This window comes from Mus caroli, unplaced genomic scaffold (assembly GCF_978045245.1).
Source record: "Mus caroli unplaced genomic scaffold, Mus_caroli_1 scaffold_13, whole genome shotgun sequence".
Classification (NCBI taxonomy): domain Eukaryota; kingdom Metazoa; phylum Chordata; class Mammalia; order Rodentia; family Muridae; genus Mus; species Mus caroli.
The window spans coordinates 54,463,982-54,484,570 of NW_028227268.1; the positions used below are offsets into that span (position 1 = coordinate 54,463,982).

Consider the following 20,589-nt stretch of genomic DNA (forward strand, 5'->3'; position numbering starts at 1 on the left):
TGATGTATTGAGATGGCCACATAGCTTTGTTAAGTATGGCGCTTTTGGAGGCCACCATCTGGCCTTGAGGGACCATAAGTACATTCTTCAACCCTTCTGTATCTCAGTTTCCCTACCTGTAGAATGGGTATAACAGTACCAACCTCACAGGGTCAGAAGAGGCACACATAAGCTAGCAGGAACACGAGGGTCGAGAACACCTGATCAGTGCAGAGTTAAGTGTGGTTGAGGTGGGGTTAACCCAGCTGGCATTCACTGGGATGACCTACTGTCGTGGTCACAACTAAGAGCATGAACCTTCCACTTCTACCTTCTTAGGTCCCTCAGAGGGGTTCGTGAAGCAGCTGTGGCCACAACTACCTTTCCAGGGGCTATTCAGAGCCTCAAGTGTGCCTGCAGGTAGAACACAGAAGAAACTTCCTATGCCTCAGGCAGGAGGCAGAGGACGCTTTGTCCTGGAGAGCCAGCTCTCTGTACTTGGACTTTACTGAAAGAGGTGAAGAGAGAGATTCAGAAATGGGGGGGAAGTAGGGGGAAGCAGATCTACCTCCCCCCCCCCCCCACACACATAAACACAAAGAAACAGGAAGTCCTCTTCCCAAGGATCTGCATATCTTCCAGTCCACAGGGTTTCTCTGTCGCTGTGGTAAAACCCTGGCTAAGACCCAGCTTGGTGGGAGGAGTTTATTTCACCACAGGACTCCCAGGTCCCAGCCCATCACCGAGGGAAGCCGGGGTATCATTAACTCAAACAGGAGATGCAGAGAGGAAAGCCACTCACTGGCTCACTACCCATGGTCACTTAGCTTCAGCCTGGCCAGTGGTGGCAACAGAGCAGGGTCACCTGCTCAGGGGTGGCACCCGCTTACAGTGGGACGGGCCTCTCATGTCACCCATTCATCAAGACAATAATGCAGACGTACCCACAGGACAGTCTGCTGAAGAAAATCCCCCAGTTGATGTTCCCTCCTCCAAATGACTCTTGTTTGTGTCACATTGACAAAAACCTAACCAGTGCCTAGCATTTCCTGTATGCCTGGGTGGACCCCCCACCCCCACCCCTTCTCTCTCAACTCTGAGCAAGCAGGGGAGTTGGGAGCATCCCTGCCCTGGAGCTCTTAGCCATCGATGGAGTCACCATTTGGTTCTTAGGGACAGCTGGAGAGGTAATGGGCCACTTGGTTTCAGGCCCCAGCTGCCTAAGAAGAGCAAAGGAGGCTCAGGCATTGTTTCTGGGGCTGTCCCCTTTCCAGGATAGTTTTAAGGCCCCCATTTAACTCAGCAGGCCAGAGTTAACCACAACTCTGGCTTTTTCCACTCACAGCACCCCAGGGGACAGGCAGGTTTCTTAGACTTAGTAGCATGATGCCTGCTACACACTTCCTCTCAGACACCCCGCAACACCCCTGGGAATAGAACTGCCTCCCCTTTTAGGGGTAGGGAGAAGCTTGCAGATGTGGTGAGGTGGCCAATCACGCAAGTTCAAGGTGTCCGAGAGACCCACAGGAAACACCCAGACTCAGCCCACAGCTTGCGACCATACCGTGCCAAGCTCAACTGAGACTAGATGAACCCTAAGTGTCTGTGGCTGCGTGGGGAAGAATGACACGCACGGCAGCCTACTGATGCCAAGTTGCAACCTCCTTAGAGCCTTCCCCTTCCATCCAACTCAGCTATTCTGGGATGCTGGAGTTGGTGTCCGCCAGTGTCCAACACCTCTTCTTCCCCCTTGTGTGCGGAGTGTAAAGGCCGCCCTCAGGTGTGTATGGCCATTACCTCTTCCCTTGCTCTCCCTAGTATGATGGGCCCAGGTCCTCTATTTCTTGTCAGTGACAGGAGCCTCAGGCCCATGGGGACATCAGGATATACAGGCTTATGTTTCTCAAGTGAAGTAATACAGGAAACCGTAGAGATGTATAGGATTTTGTTGTTGTTTGTTTTGGGAGTGTGTATGATGAGGCTGAAATGGAGGAGTATCAATGAAATTTTAGCACAGATATATATTCTACAGAGTGGAAAATTACAAATAAACTATATAATCCCCCAAAGCCTTACTTATGCTAAAATTTATTTTTATTGTATTGTTTGTGTGTGTGTGTGTGTGTGTGTGTGTGTGTGTATGTGTGTGTGAATGCCTTCAGATGCCAGAAAAGGGCATCAGATTCAAGCTGGAGGACAGGCAGTTGTGAGTCACCCTATGTGGGTACAGGGAACTGAACCTGGGTCCTCTGGAAGAGCAGCGAGGGTCACTGACTTATTCCTCCAGCCCTGAATTGATACATGTAAACTCTGACATGCTCCAACATAACTATAGGTGACCAAATATACAATAAATCAATTTTATTTGATAATAATATTAAAATCGCATTCACTGATTCACATCATATTGATCTTACAGTATAACAATATGCTCACACAGCAGGTAAAAAAGCACACTGGTATATATGGCTGGACACTGCTCCGGAACCTGGCAGATAGACCGTCAGCTAGGATTGGGGGTGACAACATAGTGGCTCCATCTGGTCTCTCAAGTCAGGAGCCCTCTGCAGGTTCCTTGGGCTTCTACAAACTGAGGTCTTAGGTGCAGAACATGATGGTAAGAACTCTGTGGCAACTTGTTATGTTTCCAAGGTTCCTTACTCACTGGTGCCAGGCCAAGGCCTGAGCCAGCCCACCACCTTATCGCTCCAGCCACATCTTGTCCACCTGTCCAGCCCTCCGGTCTGACAGGTTTAAACTTCAGGCTCTTGCTGTATTGGGTTCCATGCATGTCTCTACCGTTAGATACTCAGTAGTCTGCCCTCTGCTCCTCTGAGATCTTGTCCAGAGAGCTTGTGTCCAGAGCACACAAGTGCACCAGTCCTCCAGCTGAGAGGAAGTGAGCATATGGGAACCGACCTGCTAGGGAAGTGGGGGAGGATCCGTACCTAGGAGGCCCTTTCTGACTGCTGCTTAGCCTGCCTGAGTTCCGCCTCATCCCTAGGTGGGGCAAGGCCAAGCAAGGACTATCCTGAGAGTGTTCAAGAACAAAGGAGGGCATCAGTAGCGAAGGGCAAGATGTTGTCTTTCCAGGGCAGCTGCTGGGAGCCAGGCACTGAGCAAGGTTCAGGGGCACTCCCTTTGAGGAACCACTTCCCCTTCACTTCAGCACTGAGGAAACAGAGGCTCAAAGAAGTGCCTTAACTTCCTCTGGGCATTTAGCTAGAAAGGAACCATGTCTGACCCATCTCCCCAGCATCTGAGACCCAGCAAGGGGCTCGGGAGAGAAACTGTACCAGGTCCTAGCAATGGACCAAGTATTAGTGCTGTTTTTCAAGGGATCCAGGGAACTTGAGAGAGAAAGCCTGTGTGTGTGTGTGTGTGTGTGTGTGTGTGTGTGTGTGTGTGTGTGTGCGCGTGTGTGTCTGTGCATGTGTGCTCATGATGGTAGTGGTAGGGTAGAGAGATGGTGTCTGAGACCAGGAAAGAAATGTCTCACCCATCTTTCTCCTACCTGTGCCTTAGAGAGAATGACCTCTAGTTAGGGACCCTGAGTCTTGGACAAACCAAAGATGGACCTCAGCTCAGGGCTTGGAAAGGAGGCCTAAACCACAGACAAGCCTCACACCTTTCTTTGGGGCCGCTCGCTCATCCCTCTCCCTCTGCCCAGAGGCATCTGTAAGACTGGACATCCCAGGCCCTTCTTTCTCCAGTGCCTGTTTCTTCATCACGTCTCAGGGACTCCAGATCCCATTGGCCATATCCCTGGCCCATGGCAGGGCCTACAGAGGGATCCTGATGCAGCGCAGGGCAATTCTGTTCTCCGTAGAGAGCAGCTGCCCTGAAGAGTGGTCCAGGAGAAGCTATGCACTCTTGCTGCCCAGCCTCGTACCTAGTTGCACTAGGGCAGAGCCCCACTGAATGTCATGATGGGAAGGCAGAGAAGGGAGCACAGGTCGGACCCAGTCTCTGCTGGCTGGCTGAAGGACCTCTCGGGTGGCAAGCTGCTCTTCTCTGGCTTGTAGCAGGGTGACACTTCACACCTATAAGACAGGGTGATGTAAGAACGTGGCTCTGCAGGCTTCAGAGGACAAAAAGAAAGACCCCCTCCCCGGGCCCCCATCTCACCTGACCACACTCTGCAGGATCTTTCTCTCATCCTGGTCCAGACACACGGCAAAGGGGCAGCTGCTGGAGCCAATGATCTGCACCTTGTCCACTTTGATGTAGGATGTACTGATCTGGAAGGGAAGCCCTAGTTCAGGCCCCAGAGCCCCGGCCATACATCTGCCAGCCCTGGGTGCTTCATTACCCATAGGGACTGGGAGAATTTGAGACAGGACTGCCTGGCAGCTCTTGAGACCTACCCATCAAGTCAGAGGAGGAATCATGAGAATTATGCCAGGCTGTCTCCTCCGCAGTCTCTTACCGAGTCTTGAGGGATCAACGCACTGCCCGCTCCAACTCAGAGACCCCAGGGTTCTCTGATGTGGCACCCACACTGGCTCAGACCTAATGACCCTGAATGACCACAACCTTTCCACATACATACATCCTCATATTCCACACCTGGGTATACCCACAACCACACCCCTCATCTGCCTCTCCCTTCCCAGCAATCCTTTCTCTGTCTCTCTCTTACATACAACACAAGGCCACCTTCGAATGCAAGCCACGCCCCACTCCTGCCAGGGCTGAGGGTGGAAGATGAGAGAAGCAAGCTCTTACCTGGTTAAAGCCCTTTTTGGATTTAGGGTTCTGCCTCTTCACTACTTCTGTCAGGGTTAGCATCAGCTCCTCCATGCTGGAGTCTGGAGGTCAAGGGTGGCTCAGACCAGGCTCGGGACTCCCCAGCCACATCTCCCCACCATCCTCTCCAGCCCGCTCACCTAGCTCCTCCGGCTTCTGGCAGGCCTTGCTGAGGTTAACAGAGGTGCAGACCTTCTCCAGGTTGCTCCAGCGGCTTCGCCCACTGATGGCTCCCTGGAAGGCAGTGCAGCCACACCCTTCAGCCCAGAGCCCCAGAGCCTGATGCCTTGGGAGTGTCCGGATGCTAAAGGGTCACCTCTTGGTACCAAGGGAAGTCTGGGAGTCTACTAGAGTCAATTCTGGGCCCCAGCTCTGGTGAGGCGGGCTCAGCAGCAGGCCCCAGCTGGGAAGGGGCCCAGCCCAGCACTGGCCTGGCCTTTCCTTTCCTTTCCTTTCCTTTCCTTTCCTTTCCTTTCCTTTCCTTTCCTTTCCTTTCCTTTCCTTTCCTTTCCTTTCCTTTCCTTTCCTTTCCTTTCCTTTCCTTTCCCCTTCTTCTCCTTCCCCTTCCCCTTCCCCTTCCTTTCTTTTTCTTTTTTGTTTTTTGAGACAGGGTTTCTCTGTATAGCCCTGGCTGTCCTGGAACTCACTTTGTAGACCAGGCTGGCCTCAAACTCAGAAATCTGCCTGCCTCTGCCTCCCGAGTGCTGGGATTAAAGGCCACCACACCGGGCAGCACTGGCTTCTCTTACCTTGCTGTAAATAATCTGTAGTGTTAGAGGGACGGCCTCCCGGTCATCGTCAATGCCCAGCCTCTTCCTACCCGGACCTGGGTCACACAGATACACTGTTCACTCAATGTTCCCAATTCTCTGGGTACCCCTTCCCTCTGGTCTCGGCTCCTCAGGGCTCCAATTCCCCAAAGCCAGGACTCCTGCATCCGCTTCTACCTCTCCGTAGTCGCGCTCTCTCCTCACAGGACCCCCCAACTCTTGCTCCCTCTTCTTTCTGACTCTGCCTCCTGCCCATCCCTGTAAGGGTTCCCTCGGTGCCCACCTGAAGCCTTGATAGCCCGAGTGGTCGCAGAGTGACCCAGCTCCAGAGACTGGATGAAGATCTCTGTGGTCTTATCCCCAGTGACGAAGGTCAGCTGGAGGGGGCACAAGTACGTCAGTGTGGGACCCAGTAGAACCAGCACAGGGACTTCCAGGGGTGAGGATGGAGTGCTGTAGGCCCAGCAGGTCACAGGCTGGGACCGGGCCATGATGGCCATAGCTAATCAGGGAATCTGGGAGAAACAGGATGGTGGCATGCCTCACCTCTGTCTGGTAAACCTGCAGCAACACGGGGCGGGCCGCAAAGCGGCAATAGTAGAGTAACATATCGGCCAGGATGGGCAGCTGGGTGGCCGAGCCCTCCAGGGGCCGAGAATCTGCCTTCAGGGACTGCTGTGGTAGATGGGACAGCCATGCCAGGTGGGAGAGGTGACAGGGTAAAGGAAGCCATCGGAGGAAAGGAGGTAAGGACACACAGAGAGGCAGAGAGAACAGTTTGGAGGCAGACAGAGCAAGAGGGAGAGCAAACGTGAGACCGGGTCTGGACGCAGTGTTGGGCAGGGAGCCCAATTATCCTTTATGCCCCACCTTGTCTCACTCAGGCCTCCTGGGAGACAAGCCAGGAGATAAGAAAGGGAACTGACACCTAAAGTCCTTTTTACCCTTCTGAGGATCTGCCCTTCCCCCTTTAGCACAGTGGCCCCAGCTCTCATTCCTAGTGCCCTGGGCTCAGACTTCATCTTACTCCTCACATATCTTGCCTCTCTGTGTGTCCTTACCTCCCTTCCTCCGATGGCTTCCTTTACCCTGTCACCTCTCCCACCACTTTTCTAAGCCAGACCTGGCCCTCCATGGATTTTCCCAAAGCCAGACTCCTCAAAGTGAGGTGGAATGCCAGCAGCCAGTGGGCTCCAACCCTTACCTCAGAGTCCACTTACCTGACAAAGGACTTCAGGAGGCAGGTGCATGAGGCCCAACACATTGCGTTCGTACCAGGGGTCAAGCATACCGAGGTAGTGAGAGATGTCATTGGTACTGTCCTCCCATGGGGCCATGCCAAGGTCCTGGGATAAGGGACAAGAATTATCCCCAGCCACATAGAAAGCTACAGAGCACAGGGCTATATCTGAAACCCCAAGTTGAGCTTCTCTATGCCTCTAGAGAAATGTGATGGTGTTCCATCTTTGTCAGGTGGCAGAATGTCATACCCAGGTACAGGACAGGAACCTAAAAGTGAGGGCCAGGCAGGGGAAGGTGCTTACAGACACAGGAGATGGCTCTGAATGATTTTTTAAAACCGATACCCAGAACCTACTCTCATCTATTCCTCTTTCCCATCCCAGTCGGCTGGAGATTTGGGACATACTGTAGGGCTGGGGTACTTCAGGGAGTCTGCAGGGAGTGGAGATGCTTGGCTCAGAGAGGATGGGCAGGCACTGGGGCTGGTTCCGTGGCTTCTCTTCACAGGCACATAGAAGAACTGAAGCTTGAAGAAGCGTGTGAGGATAGGGTGACTGGTCTCCAGCCTCCTGGTGAGGGGATGACGAATGGTGAACCCACGGTGACGTCAGGACTCCAGGTGGGCTCTAAATTCTATCAACACCCCAGTCCTGATGCACAAGGGAAAGTGACACACCCTGTCCCCATTCTTACCTGAGCTTGCTATAGGCCCTAGCCACCTTCCCTGAAATCCGATCAGAGCCAAAGACCACAACCCGTAGTGTGGAAGCTTTGGGGTCCTCATCCCCACTGAGGAAGGGACGGCGGCGCTGGTGGTGTGAGGGTGGTGCCAGAAGCCATCTGGGGAGTTGGGTGGTGAGCTTGGCCTGAGGTAAGGACCGTGAGCGCTGAGCCCGGGAGGGGAGCTGAGAGGGACAGTCCAAGGGGCTGCAGAGGCTCCCAGCCCTCCGCAGAGGCAGGGTTGGGTCTACACTGCTCTCTAGGTTCCTAGAGTCCCTCCTCAGGACCAACTGGCTGGTGCTCTTTAAGAGTTTATAGAACCTGTTGAACTTCTGCCCAGGCCTGCGATGACCCTGGCGTTTCTGGCTGCCGGGCTTTTGGGGCCACTCTGAGTTTTCCTCGCTGTCCTCCACATAGCCACTGTCCATGCCATCCGAGAGGCCTGAGACAAAGGTGGTCAGCACCTGGCGGGACAGCACCGGTTCTGAGGCCTGAGAGGAGGTGAGCAACAGTGTGGAGTCGTGAGACACCAGGGAGCTGGTGGAGAGGAGAGAGTCCCTCTCAGCGCAATGCCTGTCCATCTCCAAGTCCTCCTCTTCCTCCTCTTCCTCATCTCCCAAGATCCCTGGCTGCAGCAGCTCCTGTTCCTTGAGAAGGACTTCCTGGAGGATGTCTATAGGGAGACAGAAGCAGTGTTTAGGTCGGTGTCCTTTGAGCCCCTGCAGAGGATGATGGGCTCTGGAAGAGTAGGAGGTGTTTGCTCCAGGGCTATAGTGCCCCCCCCCACTAGGCTTATGTATGGCCTGTGTAGTGGGGGATCCCACAGGAATGCAAAGCATTCATAGATACAGGATCAGACAGACAGCTGGAGTCTGGGACCAGCTTCCCCTTACCAAAGCTGTCCTGGTTCCAGCTGTAGGTGTAGCATCTGGCGACAGGGATGGGGATGGTGTGGAGTTTCCCAGGGTTTGCAGGGTCTATAAGAGCAGGGAGGACAGGAAGAGGGGACTGGGAAGGGGCCTTGCAGAATGGCCAACTCAGTCTCCTGGCCTTACAGAAGAGGCCAGAGTTGGAGCAGTACAGGTAGGAGCCACAGAACTGGATGGGCTGGGATACCTGACTCTCAGCTACTGCACCTTTCTTTATGGCACCGTGTAGACTGTAGCCCCCCACCCCCAACTCATACAAACTCTGTGGGAGTGGCCAAGTCACAGCCTCTAAGCCCTTCTTTTACTGACAATCAGGAAAAGAATAGAAATAGAAACACTAGTTTAAAAGTCTTGTCTGCATGTTTTTGTTTTTGTTGGGTTTGGTTTTTGACTTTGTGAGACAGTTTCTCTGTGTAGCTCTGGATGTCCTAGAACTTGCTCTGTAGACCAGGCTGGCCTTGAACTAGGAGATCCGCCTGCCTCTGTCTCCCAAGTGCTGGGATTAAAGGTGCTTACCACCACCTTCTGGCTTGGGTGTTTGTTTTGAGACAAGGTCTCCCTATCTAGCTGGCCTCAAACCCATAAACTTCCTGCCTTAGCCTCCCCAGTACTGAGACTGCAGGTGCATGCCACCATGCCAGGCTCCTTAAGAGGTTGTCTGAGGAACAGTAGCTGAAGCTGCCCATTGGCGCTCAGACATTATGCCACCCGCCTCTATGGTGACAAGAGTGGCAGGGGGCATCTCTAACTTCTTTTGGAGCAAGATGTGACCATGATGTAAGTGGGTTCAGGAACGTATACCAAAGTAATGCGAGCGGCTCCCTTCTCTCAGTGAGCTCTCTCTTCCTCTTGCTAACATGAAGGCAAACAACCCAGCCTTGCATCTGCCCACAGGAACTCTGCCTGGGGACTCGGGGAGCACACAGATGCTGAAGAACCCGGCCCCTGGAAGGCTCTGTGGGACAGAGCTGCCAGGCCGGCTGGTGTACACCCTCTGCATGCCAGAGTAGATGGTAGGGAAATGGACAGAGCTATTCTCCCTCCCTCACGCCTTACCTAAGATGCCAGGGAAGCCTGCTTTTTCTCCCACTGCCTGCAGCTTGGTCCGGAGCCACTGGCGGGCCTCTGCTACATCCCCAATACCAGACGCCAGCTCCTGGGCTTCTGTCGTCTCGGTGAAGATGTCCTCCAGCTCTTCTATCGTCTTGGACTGAAAGTCCAGGAGGAGACAAAGTATGTTCCTGGCCCGCCTCTCCCAGTTTGCAGTACCAGACCAAGGGCTCCCAGCCTCATGACCCCTCTGACCCTCTCTGTAACAAAATACTTCTTCATAGACCTAGGCTTCCTAGCCTTTACCTGAAGTTTGCGGTGTAGTTTAGGAAGGTCACAGTGGGCCCCAAAGGTGGCCTGGAAGGCATGCAGGAGCAGGGTGGTGTAGGTGCCATGGGGTGACTGTCCGGGCGTGCTCAGCTTGTCTGCCACAGCAAGGAATTCAGCCTGTACCTCTACCGGGTTCAGCAACAGCACAGTGCTGGGGACACAGAGGATGGACTGTGTGGGCGCTGCACCCTCTGTGCCCAGGGGCTCAAATCCACACAGGTCACCCCACAACACAAGTGGCGTAGTCTCCTGGAAGGGGCTTGGGATGTTGGGAGAGCATTTCCATGGGGGTATGCTTATGATTATTCTGAGGTGCTTTTCAAGCAGAGTGTTCAAAGACTTTTTCAGAACCAAACCTGAAGGGCTGGACAGAAGGCTCTGCAGTGATCAGATACACTGCTCCTGCACAGAATCTGAGTTCCCAGTATCCACATGGTGGTCCACAATTACCTGTAAGTCAGTCACCTCTGGCCCTTGCAGGCATCTGCACAAACATACCCATACCTAACTCCTCCACTCCCGCCTACACATATAAATAATTAAAAATAAATTAAATGTTTTTTTTTTAAACTGATCTTAAGGAGCTGGGGGTATAGCTCAGTTAGTGCACAAGCTCTGGGTTTGATCCCCACATAAGCCTGGTATGAGAATGCACGTCTCTCATCCTAGCATTTGGGAGAGGGAGGCAAGAGAGTTAGAAGTTCAATGCCATCCTTGTCTTCATAGAAGTTTCTAGGCCAGCTAGGAATGTAAGAGAGTCTTCCTCAAAACAAACAACAACACAAGTGTGAGCCTGACTTTTCACCGTGAATTTCTGCTGAAGTTTTATGTTAAGACAGGGTCGCTCTGTGTATTCCAGTGTGGCCCACAGTTCTTTGCCCTTAGTCTACTGGTGCTGCCTTGACTTTTACATAGTCACTTATTCCCATGAGAAGTCTGAATGGGTACGAGTTACTCACAGAAGGACCACTGTTCACCAAGGTAACTTGAAGCTCACTGATCATTTTTTCAGGGGAGAGAGAGCAGCCTGTCATGGGTTGTCATTTACTGTGGTCTGAGAGACTGACATCTGCCCCAAGTCAGGCCCTTATCCTCCACTCCAGCCTGGGGCTGGGACAGTGTGGGCTGGGCCACCTGGGACCTAACCCTGCAGGGCACCTGGGACCCTTGTGGTGTCAGGGTTCAAATGTCTTTGTTATGGAGACTTTCAAACACTTTCAAATACTAAGAGACTCAGTGGAGCTAGAGCTGTGTGAGGCAGTTGACAACAAGCAGCTTTCTTGCTTCTCTGTGCTAACCCCCACTCTGTGGGATTCAGGACCCAGGAGGCTATAGCCTCCCTCACTCTCACAGTCCCACATCAGACCTCAGGGCAAAGAGGCATTGTTGAGCAGGTAGAGTTCCTGCCAGACTCTGCAGGTCTGCCTTCAGAGCACAAGGACAGGGCAGTCCCTATCTGTCAGAGAGACTGAGTTTTTAAATTATTATTATTTTTTTAATTTCCCTATTCAGAATTAAAAGGAGGCAGGATCTTGAACGGTGCCTGGCTGGGCCTCTGCAGAGTCTTGGTCATTCCTTCCATGGATCTGTGCTGATCCACACTGTATGCAAGACAAGGCTAACTGAGCCCTCTCTCACAGGGTTAATGTGTGTGTGTGTGTGTGTGTGTGTGTGTGTGTGTGTGTGCTTGGAATAGTGCTGAGGGGCTAGAGAGATGGTCCAGTGGTTTTGAGCACTGACCGCTCTTCCAGAGGACTGCTCTTCCAGAGTTCGATTCCCAGGACCCACATGGTGGCTAACTAACCATCTGCAGCCCCAGTCCTAGGGGACCAGACGCCCTCTTCTGACCTCTGCAGGCACCAGCAACACAAACACGGCACAGACAGACATGCAGGCAAAACACCCCTACATTTAGAATAAAACCAAACATTTTAATTTGATAAGAGAATAATGCTATGAGCTGCAGTACACTATGAAAAGGCACTGCCGGTTGTTCAGTAACCCACCTCTTCAGCTCTCTGGAACCCCCTATTGACTTTACTAAACTATTGCACACAGCCCTCCTTATCCAAGGCCTCAGTGGCCTGCGAGCTCCAAATATATAAAATGAAAAATTCCAGAAATAAATATTTCATAATTCTTCAGCCTTAGGCAACTCAGGCCCGTTCACTGGTACATCACCCTATACATGGCCTGTCTGTGACCTAATGACCAGATGAACCATCCAGGCACTACAGTGTTTGTGGTCAATGATTTATTCAAGGCACACGCTGGCCTGTTTGGCTATGCCGTGTGTGTGTGTGTGTGTGTGTGTGTGTATATATATATATATATATATATATATATATGCATATACGTGTGTGTGTTTGTGTGTGTGTGTGTGTGTATGCTTGGAATAGTGCTGAGGAGACACCGAAAGTTCTTTGAAGTGAAAGTTCTTGGCATGTAGAGAGGGTTTGATGCTATCCGTGGCCATAGGTGCCTACTGTGTATCTTGGACCGTATCCACGAAAGGTAAGGGGACTGATTGCTTAAACTTTCTAAGTCTTTTCTGTTTCTTAGCCTTCACCACAGGCTTTTTTGTTGACTCGTTTTTAACTTAGAAGTGTTTCAAGCACCTAGGCAGCGGGTGCTCAATGGTGTGATGGGCATGAGTGTGTGTACGAGGTCTTGGCTCCCTGGTTTCTGACAACACATCAAGGTGGGGCAGCACTCAGACTCAGACAACCGGCAGGTCCTCCCCATGGGTCCCTTCTCTAGGGCTTTTCCAGCTGCAGACTGGAAAAGTGTGGACTCATGTCGGGAACCTCAGCGCTCAGCAGACTAAGGCAGGGGAATCACACAAATGCAAGCCGGATGGGGCTACACAGTAAGCTTTGGGCTAGCCTGAGCTACGGTGTAAGACCCTGTCACTCAAAAGTTCTTTAAACAATCACACACACACACACACACACACACACACAGATACACACTGCAGCCCAGGACTCAGACACAGTGGCTGGTTCTTGTTTGCCATCCCAGCACTTGACACATGGAGGCAGGGGAACAAGAGTTCAAGGCTGGTCTTTGTTACATAGTAAGTTTAGGGTAATAACTAAGTGAATAGGCAAATAAATAAGGATGGTAAAGAACTCATTGTATGTGGTAGGGTTGGTTTTTTCACGAAACTCTGCCCCCACACCTATGCCAGGCTGTCAAATAATTTTAAAAAAATATATAGGGTTTTACTATGTAGTTCAGACTGGCTTTTAACTCACAATCTTCTGCCTTCCATGTGAGAATTGCAGGTGTGTGCCACCATGCCCATTAAAGCATATTTTTAATATAAGTCCAGATCAAAAAGAATGTAGAAAGCTTTTGTTTTAGCAACAGGGGAAAGACACCATGGAAAGGGTAGGGGTCCTTGAGTAAGCCTAAGGTTCAAATCCTGACTCAGACAGACACTTGCTAACTGTGTGATCCTGGGGAGATTACTTTGTCTCTCTCATCTCCAGTTTCTCCACCTGAAATTCACATATAAACAAAGTCATGTGTGCTGGACGACCCATTTGAGAATCTGAAGGAAGGGGGTTGGAGAGAGATGAATGGGGCTGGAGAGCTGAGCTGGCTCAGTGGTTAAGAGCATTGGCTGTTCTTCCAGAAGACCCAGGTTTGATTCCCAGCACCCACATGGCAGCTCACAACCATCTACAACTCCAGTCCCAGGAGCTCTGATGTCTTCTTCCAGCCTCTGTGGGCACAGATATACATGCATACAAAACACTTTATTAAAAATTAAAACATGAATCTGAGGGAAGATTAGAAAGAGTAATTCAGACACTAAACACCACAGCAGCAACAGCCACAGCTCCCGGGGTTCCCCGTTGGTCGGTGACTAGAATGTGTGGTGTTGGGTGAGTGCAGGAGGCCGGGTGGGAAAGGGAGGAAGTGTTCCGTCCCCTGTTCCTCCCTCCCCCAAGAACACTCACACAGTGGAACTTCGGTGGCTCCTGACAGGCAGGCCCTGCTCAGCCCTCACCAGCCGCTGGTAGGAGATTCCTGTGGACCAACAAACAACAAAGAGGAGAGGGTAGGTAGGTTTAGGTCCCAGGCAATGTCATCCCGGGCCTCTTACGAGCCAGGTTCTGAAACATCAAGCTGGGAGTGCCCCAGGAAGCTCCAGACAAACGTTGGAAAGACAGTTGCTATTTGGCCCTTGGCTAAGTGCTTTGCTTCTGTGGAATGGTCACTTCACCCGTAAACTTCAATCTTCACTTCAAAGCCACCCTCAGCCTCTCTGCTGCCCTCTGTCTTTTCTTGACCATTTTGTCCAGGTCCTATCCCTAGATTGGCAACAGGCAGCAGGAGACAAAGGGATGTATTGTTCGATCCCCCATGTCCTATTCTGGTTTTTCCCACCTGGCCTTGGGCAGACAGGTCATTGACCCTGGTCCTCAGTCCCCCCTGAGGAGACAGCTAAAGGAGACAACTCTGTGGCTGCTCATAGCTTAGTCCCTGGCCCACCTCTGATGCACCAGCTTGGCCTTCCTGGGAGATAGAACTTCATGAGAGGGAGAATGCAGGCCCAGGAGGCTGCCAAGTCGTTCCTAGGTCCTCGCATAGTGTCACTAACGCCTGGGGTCTCCCTGCAGTGGGGGAGGGGTGTGTGCCAGGCACCCACCAATCTCCATGCTCAGCCTCAGTTGGCCAGGCAGCACCCTGTTCCACTCTCCACTTCTCTGTCTGGCTTCTCACACCTTAGAGACCTAAGTCTTGCCTAGTGCCTGTTTTCTCTGACAGTCCCCAGCCTGTCTCCCTTCCTCCCCTGCGACTTTAAACACACCGAAAGGAAACAATGTTCAGAAATAGGTGCAAGGAAGTCCTTTCTGGGCACACGGCATCCCTGGCTGGGACTGAGCTGGGGTAGCTGGAGGGAATTCCCCGTGGATGCAGGAAAGCCAAGAAAGCTGTAAACACAAAGGGCATGAATTTTGTTTGGTAAACGACAGGAAATTACCAGTTCATGTTCCTCTAACTTGGGACATAATTGGTTTGATTGTTGGCCTTTTGTGTGATGTTGGCTTTCTATAATTGCCACAGACGCTAATGTTAGGTCTTCTTTGCTAATAGCATCCTTAAAATAGTAGCTGTTACTCTTAGGAGTTGGGATGCCATCTAGTGGCCATTCACATACATTACAAAGATAAACTCAATCCCACCACACCCTCTGCCCGAACCACACCCGCGCAACATAGACAAGCAAATCTCTTGACTTTATTTACGTGTGTGTGTGTGTGTGTGTGTGTGTGTGTGTGTGTGTGCGCGCGCACTTTGCTGGGTAGAATCCCGGGCCCTTGAATCTCTAGCTATTTCCTCCAGCTCTACTTAATTTTGTGCATGTATGTGTATATGCTTGTCTGAAGGTCTATGGCCCCATATGTATATATGAATGTGCATTCAGTGTATGTGGGGGCCAGAGGTTGGCACAGGGTATCTTTCTCAATTGTTCTCCACCTTATAAAGGGAACCAGGATCTCTCACTTGAACCCAGAGCTTGCTTGTTCTGCTAGACTCGCCAGGCAGCTTGCCTTGGCACACCCTGGGTTTGGCTTTCCAAGCACTGGGATTTCAGGCAGGCTGTCATACCCGCCCAGAGTTACCTGGTGTTTGGAATCAGAACTCAGGTCTTCATACTTAGATGGTAAGTGCTTTACTCACTGAGCAACAGCTCCTTCAGTGCTTTTAAAATCAGCAGCCCACTCCTCAGGGGTTCTTCGCCCCTAATTACACACCCCCAATGTGGTGCAGTTAGAGTGGGGGCTGCTCCCTGTGGCCTTTGTTGATCTAGGATGGACAGCCAGCCAGTCACACACCAAGCCATGAAGTCTCTGTCCCTGCATGTAAATTCTCCAAAATGCTAGGCTGCAAGACTACCCAACCCCCTGCATTCCGCTGCAAGCTTTTGCCCTGGCCCCAAGCCCAACTGCCCAGCTTTTTGCCACTTGGTTGTATAGGTGTCTTTTGACTCTGGGAGAGTGTTGGCAACTGCAGTCCCTGTAGTTACTCTTCTGTGGCATTCACAATGAGGACTACCCTCTGTCGTGTTTTTCCTTATGTCTCCGTGTAGGGACATTGCCATCCCCTCATCTTGGGCTGTGGTACAGTTTAGTGTGGGGGCTGCTTCCGACGTTCTCTCTTGTACTTGTCTGCTTAACTTGGAAGCACCAGGAGGGGGATATTCGGGAGGACATCCTGACACACACTGACCGAGAGGAAGCTGTGATTTGAGCTAATGGCTTGTCTGAACAGTCAAGACGCCCACAATTCCAAGCAGAGACACAACCATTTGATAAGACAGCTAACCTGAAGACACCTCTCAGTGTCCTTTGACCTCTCTTGGTGATGGCCTCCACTGCTTATTGTGAGATTATGGGATTTATGAAGTTTGTTGGCGGGCTAGGGCCTGACCTGGGAACATACTAGAACCGACTGACACAGGACATCAGACTTTTCCTATATGGAAAAGTTCCTCCAAAGAAGTACACTGGGGTCTCCCAAGTATAGGGGTCACCTGTCTTGGTAGGAATAAGGCATCAAGTAAATGGAAGAGGACTTCACCACGACTTTTGGAATTGAGTAGATGTGGGTTTACCATCTAACTCCGGTTTCATTATCTAAACAGTGAGCACGCCCGTTACTACACCAAGAGCTGTTCTGAGGCTACATGGGACCCACACTTGCCTTATTGTGAGCACACACTAATGACCCCTGCACCATTATTAACAGCAGAAGCCCTGCTTTGATGGAGAAACCTGTCTAAAGTCACTAGCTAGTACGTGCCAAAATCGAGGTCCTTGTCACTCAAGGTCCATGTTCCTTCTCCCACACTTGACCGTATTGTTTGGACAAGGGAAGCGGGTTTCTCACTTATGCATCTGTTAGGGGCGTTGTATCATTTCCTCCCCCTGTAGAACTGCGTGTGGCCCGCTGAGACACAGCCTTGAGGTTTGTGTGTTTTCAAAATTGCCCAATGCCTCACACGTAAAGTGCCCGTGACACCGACCAGGATTCCAGAGCAGTCCTTAGCAGGCAAGTATGATATTCTGCATCACCATGTGAGCACAGAATCAACATTCGATAAACACATGGTCTGAAGCTCAAAGGGCTATTCTGGGGGAGGAGGTGTTGTTGATGCCACTGGGGGTGGAGTCAGGAAAAAAGGGAAGGCCCTACTTTGATAACCAGCCCACTTCCTCCATACTTAAGGAGACTACCAGCTCTTGTTTTCATAGCAACGGAGTCTCTGAAACTTTACTGGGGGAGGCCCAGATCCCCAGGTCCCTTGTCATCTTTTTGACTTGACAGGACCGATCTCTGAAGGTATCAGCATCCCAGTGCTTACTGCCCCCTGCAAGATCGAAATTGATAGAATCAGCACCTGTATTCACAGATGGCCCTGAGAGAGAGACAGAGACAGAGACAGAGACAGACAGAGACAGACAGAGAGAAAGACAGAGAGACAGAGACAGAGAGAGAGACACAGAGAGAGAGAGAGAGAGAGAGAGGCTACACTGTGCTCCTATTGTTCAGATGGGGAAACTGAGGCTTATATGTATGCTCCGCGTCCTATCAAAGGGCCTCCCAGTCAATGAGTGTCAGACTCTGATCCAGGATTTGGAATCAATGGCCTGGCACGAAGCCAAAGGAAACATAGAGCTATTTGGTTCTCCTTCAATGGCTCAAGTTCCCTGGCCTCTGTTCCAGCCTTCTTCTACAGCTTCTCTTGGCCAGGCTCACTACAGATGGAAGGGGGTCATGCAGAAGTAAGTCCCACCAAAAATCCCACTAAGATGTTCTCCAATAAGCCTACCTGCTGGTCACGTAGAAGAGGGTAACTTTATCTAACCCACTACTTGCTGAGGACTAGGGCGTAGCTTCTGTGAAATTACCTACCTACGGAGTGAGAAAAGTCACAAGCATTTGTGTTGTTGCTGTTGTTGTTCCATAGAAACAGTCACACCCAAAGCTCTGGCCCATTAGAAGTATCTGAATGATGCCAGCTCAGTTCGCCTCTAATGTCTTTTAGTTTCTACCTAATCTTGTCAGTTTGCACCTCATGCCCTCAGTTTGAATCTTATTCTAGCTTATGTGAGAAATTTACATCCAGTTCTTCTGCCTTTTTTTTTTTTTTTTTTTTTTTTTTTTTTTTTTAGACAGGGTCTCACAGTGCAGCTCTGGTTATCCTGGAACTCACTGTGTTTGTTGACCTGGCTGGCCTTGAGTTTAAAGAGATCCACCTGCCTCAGCTTCCCAAGCACTGGGGTCAAAGGCGTGCACCACCATCCCTAAATACGTCTCTGCCTTTCTGGAAGCCAGCTCTACCTTGCTACTGCTCAGTAATGAATGGACTCTGACTTCAATACAGGCTCAGTACAGAGCTGTGGGAGACTTTGAGCTATTTGGAAGTGATTCTCGGCCGCCGCGAGAGGTCATGATTTCCTAGTTCAGCTCTGCTTACCCTCAAAGAGGGATGGGCAGCTCTGTGAGTGCTCCCGGCATCTGACCTCTCCCAGATCCTTAGTGTGTGTATCTGACACCTCTCATGGTCTCACATCAAGGACTCTCTGCAGTGAGTAGCCACCGCTGGGCCCTCCCTCCTTTGACGAAGGGCCCATCCTTCATTTCCACCATCAGTGGCTGCTCTGTCTGGCTCTTCACTCCCAAGTTTAGCATGCCATCATCCCAAGTTCCTGCCTCTCCACACCTGTTTGCTGGGCTGCTGAGAACAGCGCTTCTGACCAACAACCCACAAAAGCATCTTTTCAAGGCATTGCGTGCACCCAGCTAAGACTAGCCACATGGTTCTGCTTGAAAGTGAGAAGCAGTCTCTCCATAGGTGATGCCCCTCCCCCGTGCAGCGATCTCCCTGGACCGCTTCAAATCAAGGAGCCACTCAGTTCTGTGTGTGCAGAGGCACCGTCAAGGTGCCTGGAGTTTAAATCCTGTCCCTTGAAATTGCAAAAGGAAAGAAAAGCTTTGTCTCCTGGAAAGGGAACCCGGGTCAACAGCCAGAAGTCAAGGTAGGTCCATGAAAGAGACTGCTGACCTTACACTGACTGCTCATTTAAGATGAGCAGACAGATCAGCGGATTGACTGGAGATGTGAGGCGTGAACCCTTGCAAAGGAATTCACAAGCGAAAATCCAGTCCTGAACTTTTTAGGGCTCCTGAGCTGGGGTATAGAATGTAATGCTTCAGTCAGCTTGTGTTTACATGACGACAGCTAAATGCCCCGGATGCTAAACACAACCTAGAGTAAGTAAACATTACAATGGGAAAGCAAAAGGATTACAATGTATCATGTATGGGGGTTTCAATCAATTAGCTAATCAACATCTAATAATCTAAGTGCTGCTTTTTAAATACTATTTTGAGAGATTTTATTTTTTTGATGATGTGCGTATATGGTGCGTGGGAAAGTGCTTAAATGCATGCAGGTGCTCCAGGTGGCCAGAAGAGGGCGACAGATTCCATGGAATTGGAGTTAAGGTGGCTGTGCACTGTCCCACGTGGGTGCTGGGAACTAAATTTGGATCCTCTGTGAGAGCAGGGTGCTCTTACTTGCTGAGCCATTTCACCAGCCTCCATTTTAGAAAACTGAACAGCATCCTACCAAATGACTGCTACCATATACTGAACTATGGTCATTAATCAGGGTTCTGCATTGGTTAATGCTTAGGGAGGGTACATTTGATGGACATTCTCTCTGCTAAATCTTTGTGCAGCCGTGGTTAGTCTTCCGGATTGAGTTTCAAGAATGGAATAGTGGTGTAAAAGGGTGATGCTGGAGCCAGCCCTCACCACTTTCCCATCAATAGTGGTATTTTCAGTCTTTTTTAAAGTCAGCCACTTTGAAAAGGAAGGCAGTAGCTCCTTCCAATTCTGCATCTGCTTCGGTCCTAGAGAGCATTGTTCTCAGAGTCCTTTCTGAAGCACATGAATCATATTTATTCAATATATAATCAACATATAAAGTCAACATAAAATATTTATATTTTCACTGGTGTGTCTGACAATTTTTAAAACTGACTCAAAAGAACCTTCCATAGGTCTGAAATAATTCTAACACACACACACACACACACACACATTTGTCATTTGTGTTCCATGTTTGGGTGTTCAGTTCTACACTTCCTGATCCTCTCGGCTCTCTGTAGCTTTATCTTAGGAATGGGCTTGGCCACTCCACTCGTCTGCAGACCAGGTTCACATATCCTATTTTTTCTTCCATTATTTTTATTCTCTTGTTTTCCACGCTTAAATCTTTTACTTATCTGCAAGTTATTTTATGTTTAAGATGGAACTTCGTTTAACTTTTTTTTTATTGAGACAGTCTCTCTATGTCGTCCTGGCTGGCCTGGAACTCATTATTATAGACCAGGCTGGCCTCAAACTCACAGAAGTCCACCTGCTTCTGCCTCCAGAATGCAGAGGTCAAAGGTGTGAACTGCCAATGCTCTGCAGGATTAGAATTTTAACTCATTTCTAAAGTGGCCTGCCAGTTATCCTGATGGTACTTATTAAGTGACTGGGCTTTTTTGTTGCTGGCTTGAGGGTGCCTCTTTACCATGGCAGATATTGCCTTTGGTTCTGCCGATCTATTTCTACACTAATAGGTGCTATTTTAATAGCTTCAGCATTAGAAAGACCTAATGATGCAAATACTCCCTTCTCCGTCTCTTCTAAGAGCACATAAATAAACACATAGCAAATGAATAAATCAAATGCTTCTGTAGTCTAGTTATAATTTCAAGTAGGCTTTAGTTGTTCCGGTTTAAATG

The 20,589-nt window shown here is 50.4% G+C and overlaps 1 protein-coding gene across 1 annotated transcript in view; it reads right to left on the bottom strand.

The window, feature by feature from the left end:
* Positions 1-2,325: 2,325 nt before the first annotated feature.
* Positions 2,326-20,589, bottom strand: part of Pik3r5 (phosphoinositide-3-kinase regulatory subunit 5) — a 65,741-nt gene continuing 47,477 nt past the window's right edge. The window contains exons 6-19 of the mRNA XM_021178060.3: positions 13,738-13,807; positions 9,746-9,920; positions 9,446-9,599; positions 8,354-8,437; positions 7,434-8,133; positions 7,147-7,309; positions 6,719-6,844; positions 6,045-6,173; positions 5,782-5,875; positions 5,478-5,554; positions 4,869-4,962; positions 4,708-4,790; positions 4,108-4,220; positions 2,326-4,022 (exon numbers count right to left, since the gene is read on the bottom strand). Of these exons, the coding sequence (XP_021033719.1) occupies positions 3,881-4,022; positions 4,108-4,220; positions 4,708-4,790; positions 4,869-4,962; positions 5,478-5,554; positions 5,782-5,875; positions 6,045-6,173; positions 6,719-6,844; positions 7,147-7,309; positions 7,434-8,133; positions 8,354-8,437; positions 9,446-9,599; positions 9,746-9,920; positions 13,738-13,807 (2,204 nt within the window). The 3' untranslated portion in view covers positions 2,326-3,880. The remainder of the gene's footprint in view (positions 4,023-4,107; positions 4,221-4,707; positions 4,791-4,868; positions 4,963-5,477; positions 5,555-5,781; positions 5,876-6,044; positions 6,174-6,718; positions 6,845-7,146; positions 7,310-7,433; positions 8,134-8,353; positions 8,438-9,445; positions 9,600-9,745; positions 9,921-13,737; positions 13,808-20,589) is intronic.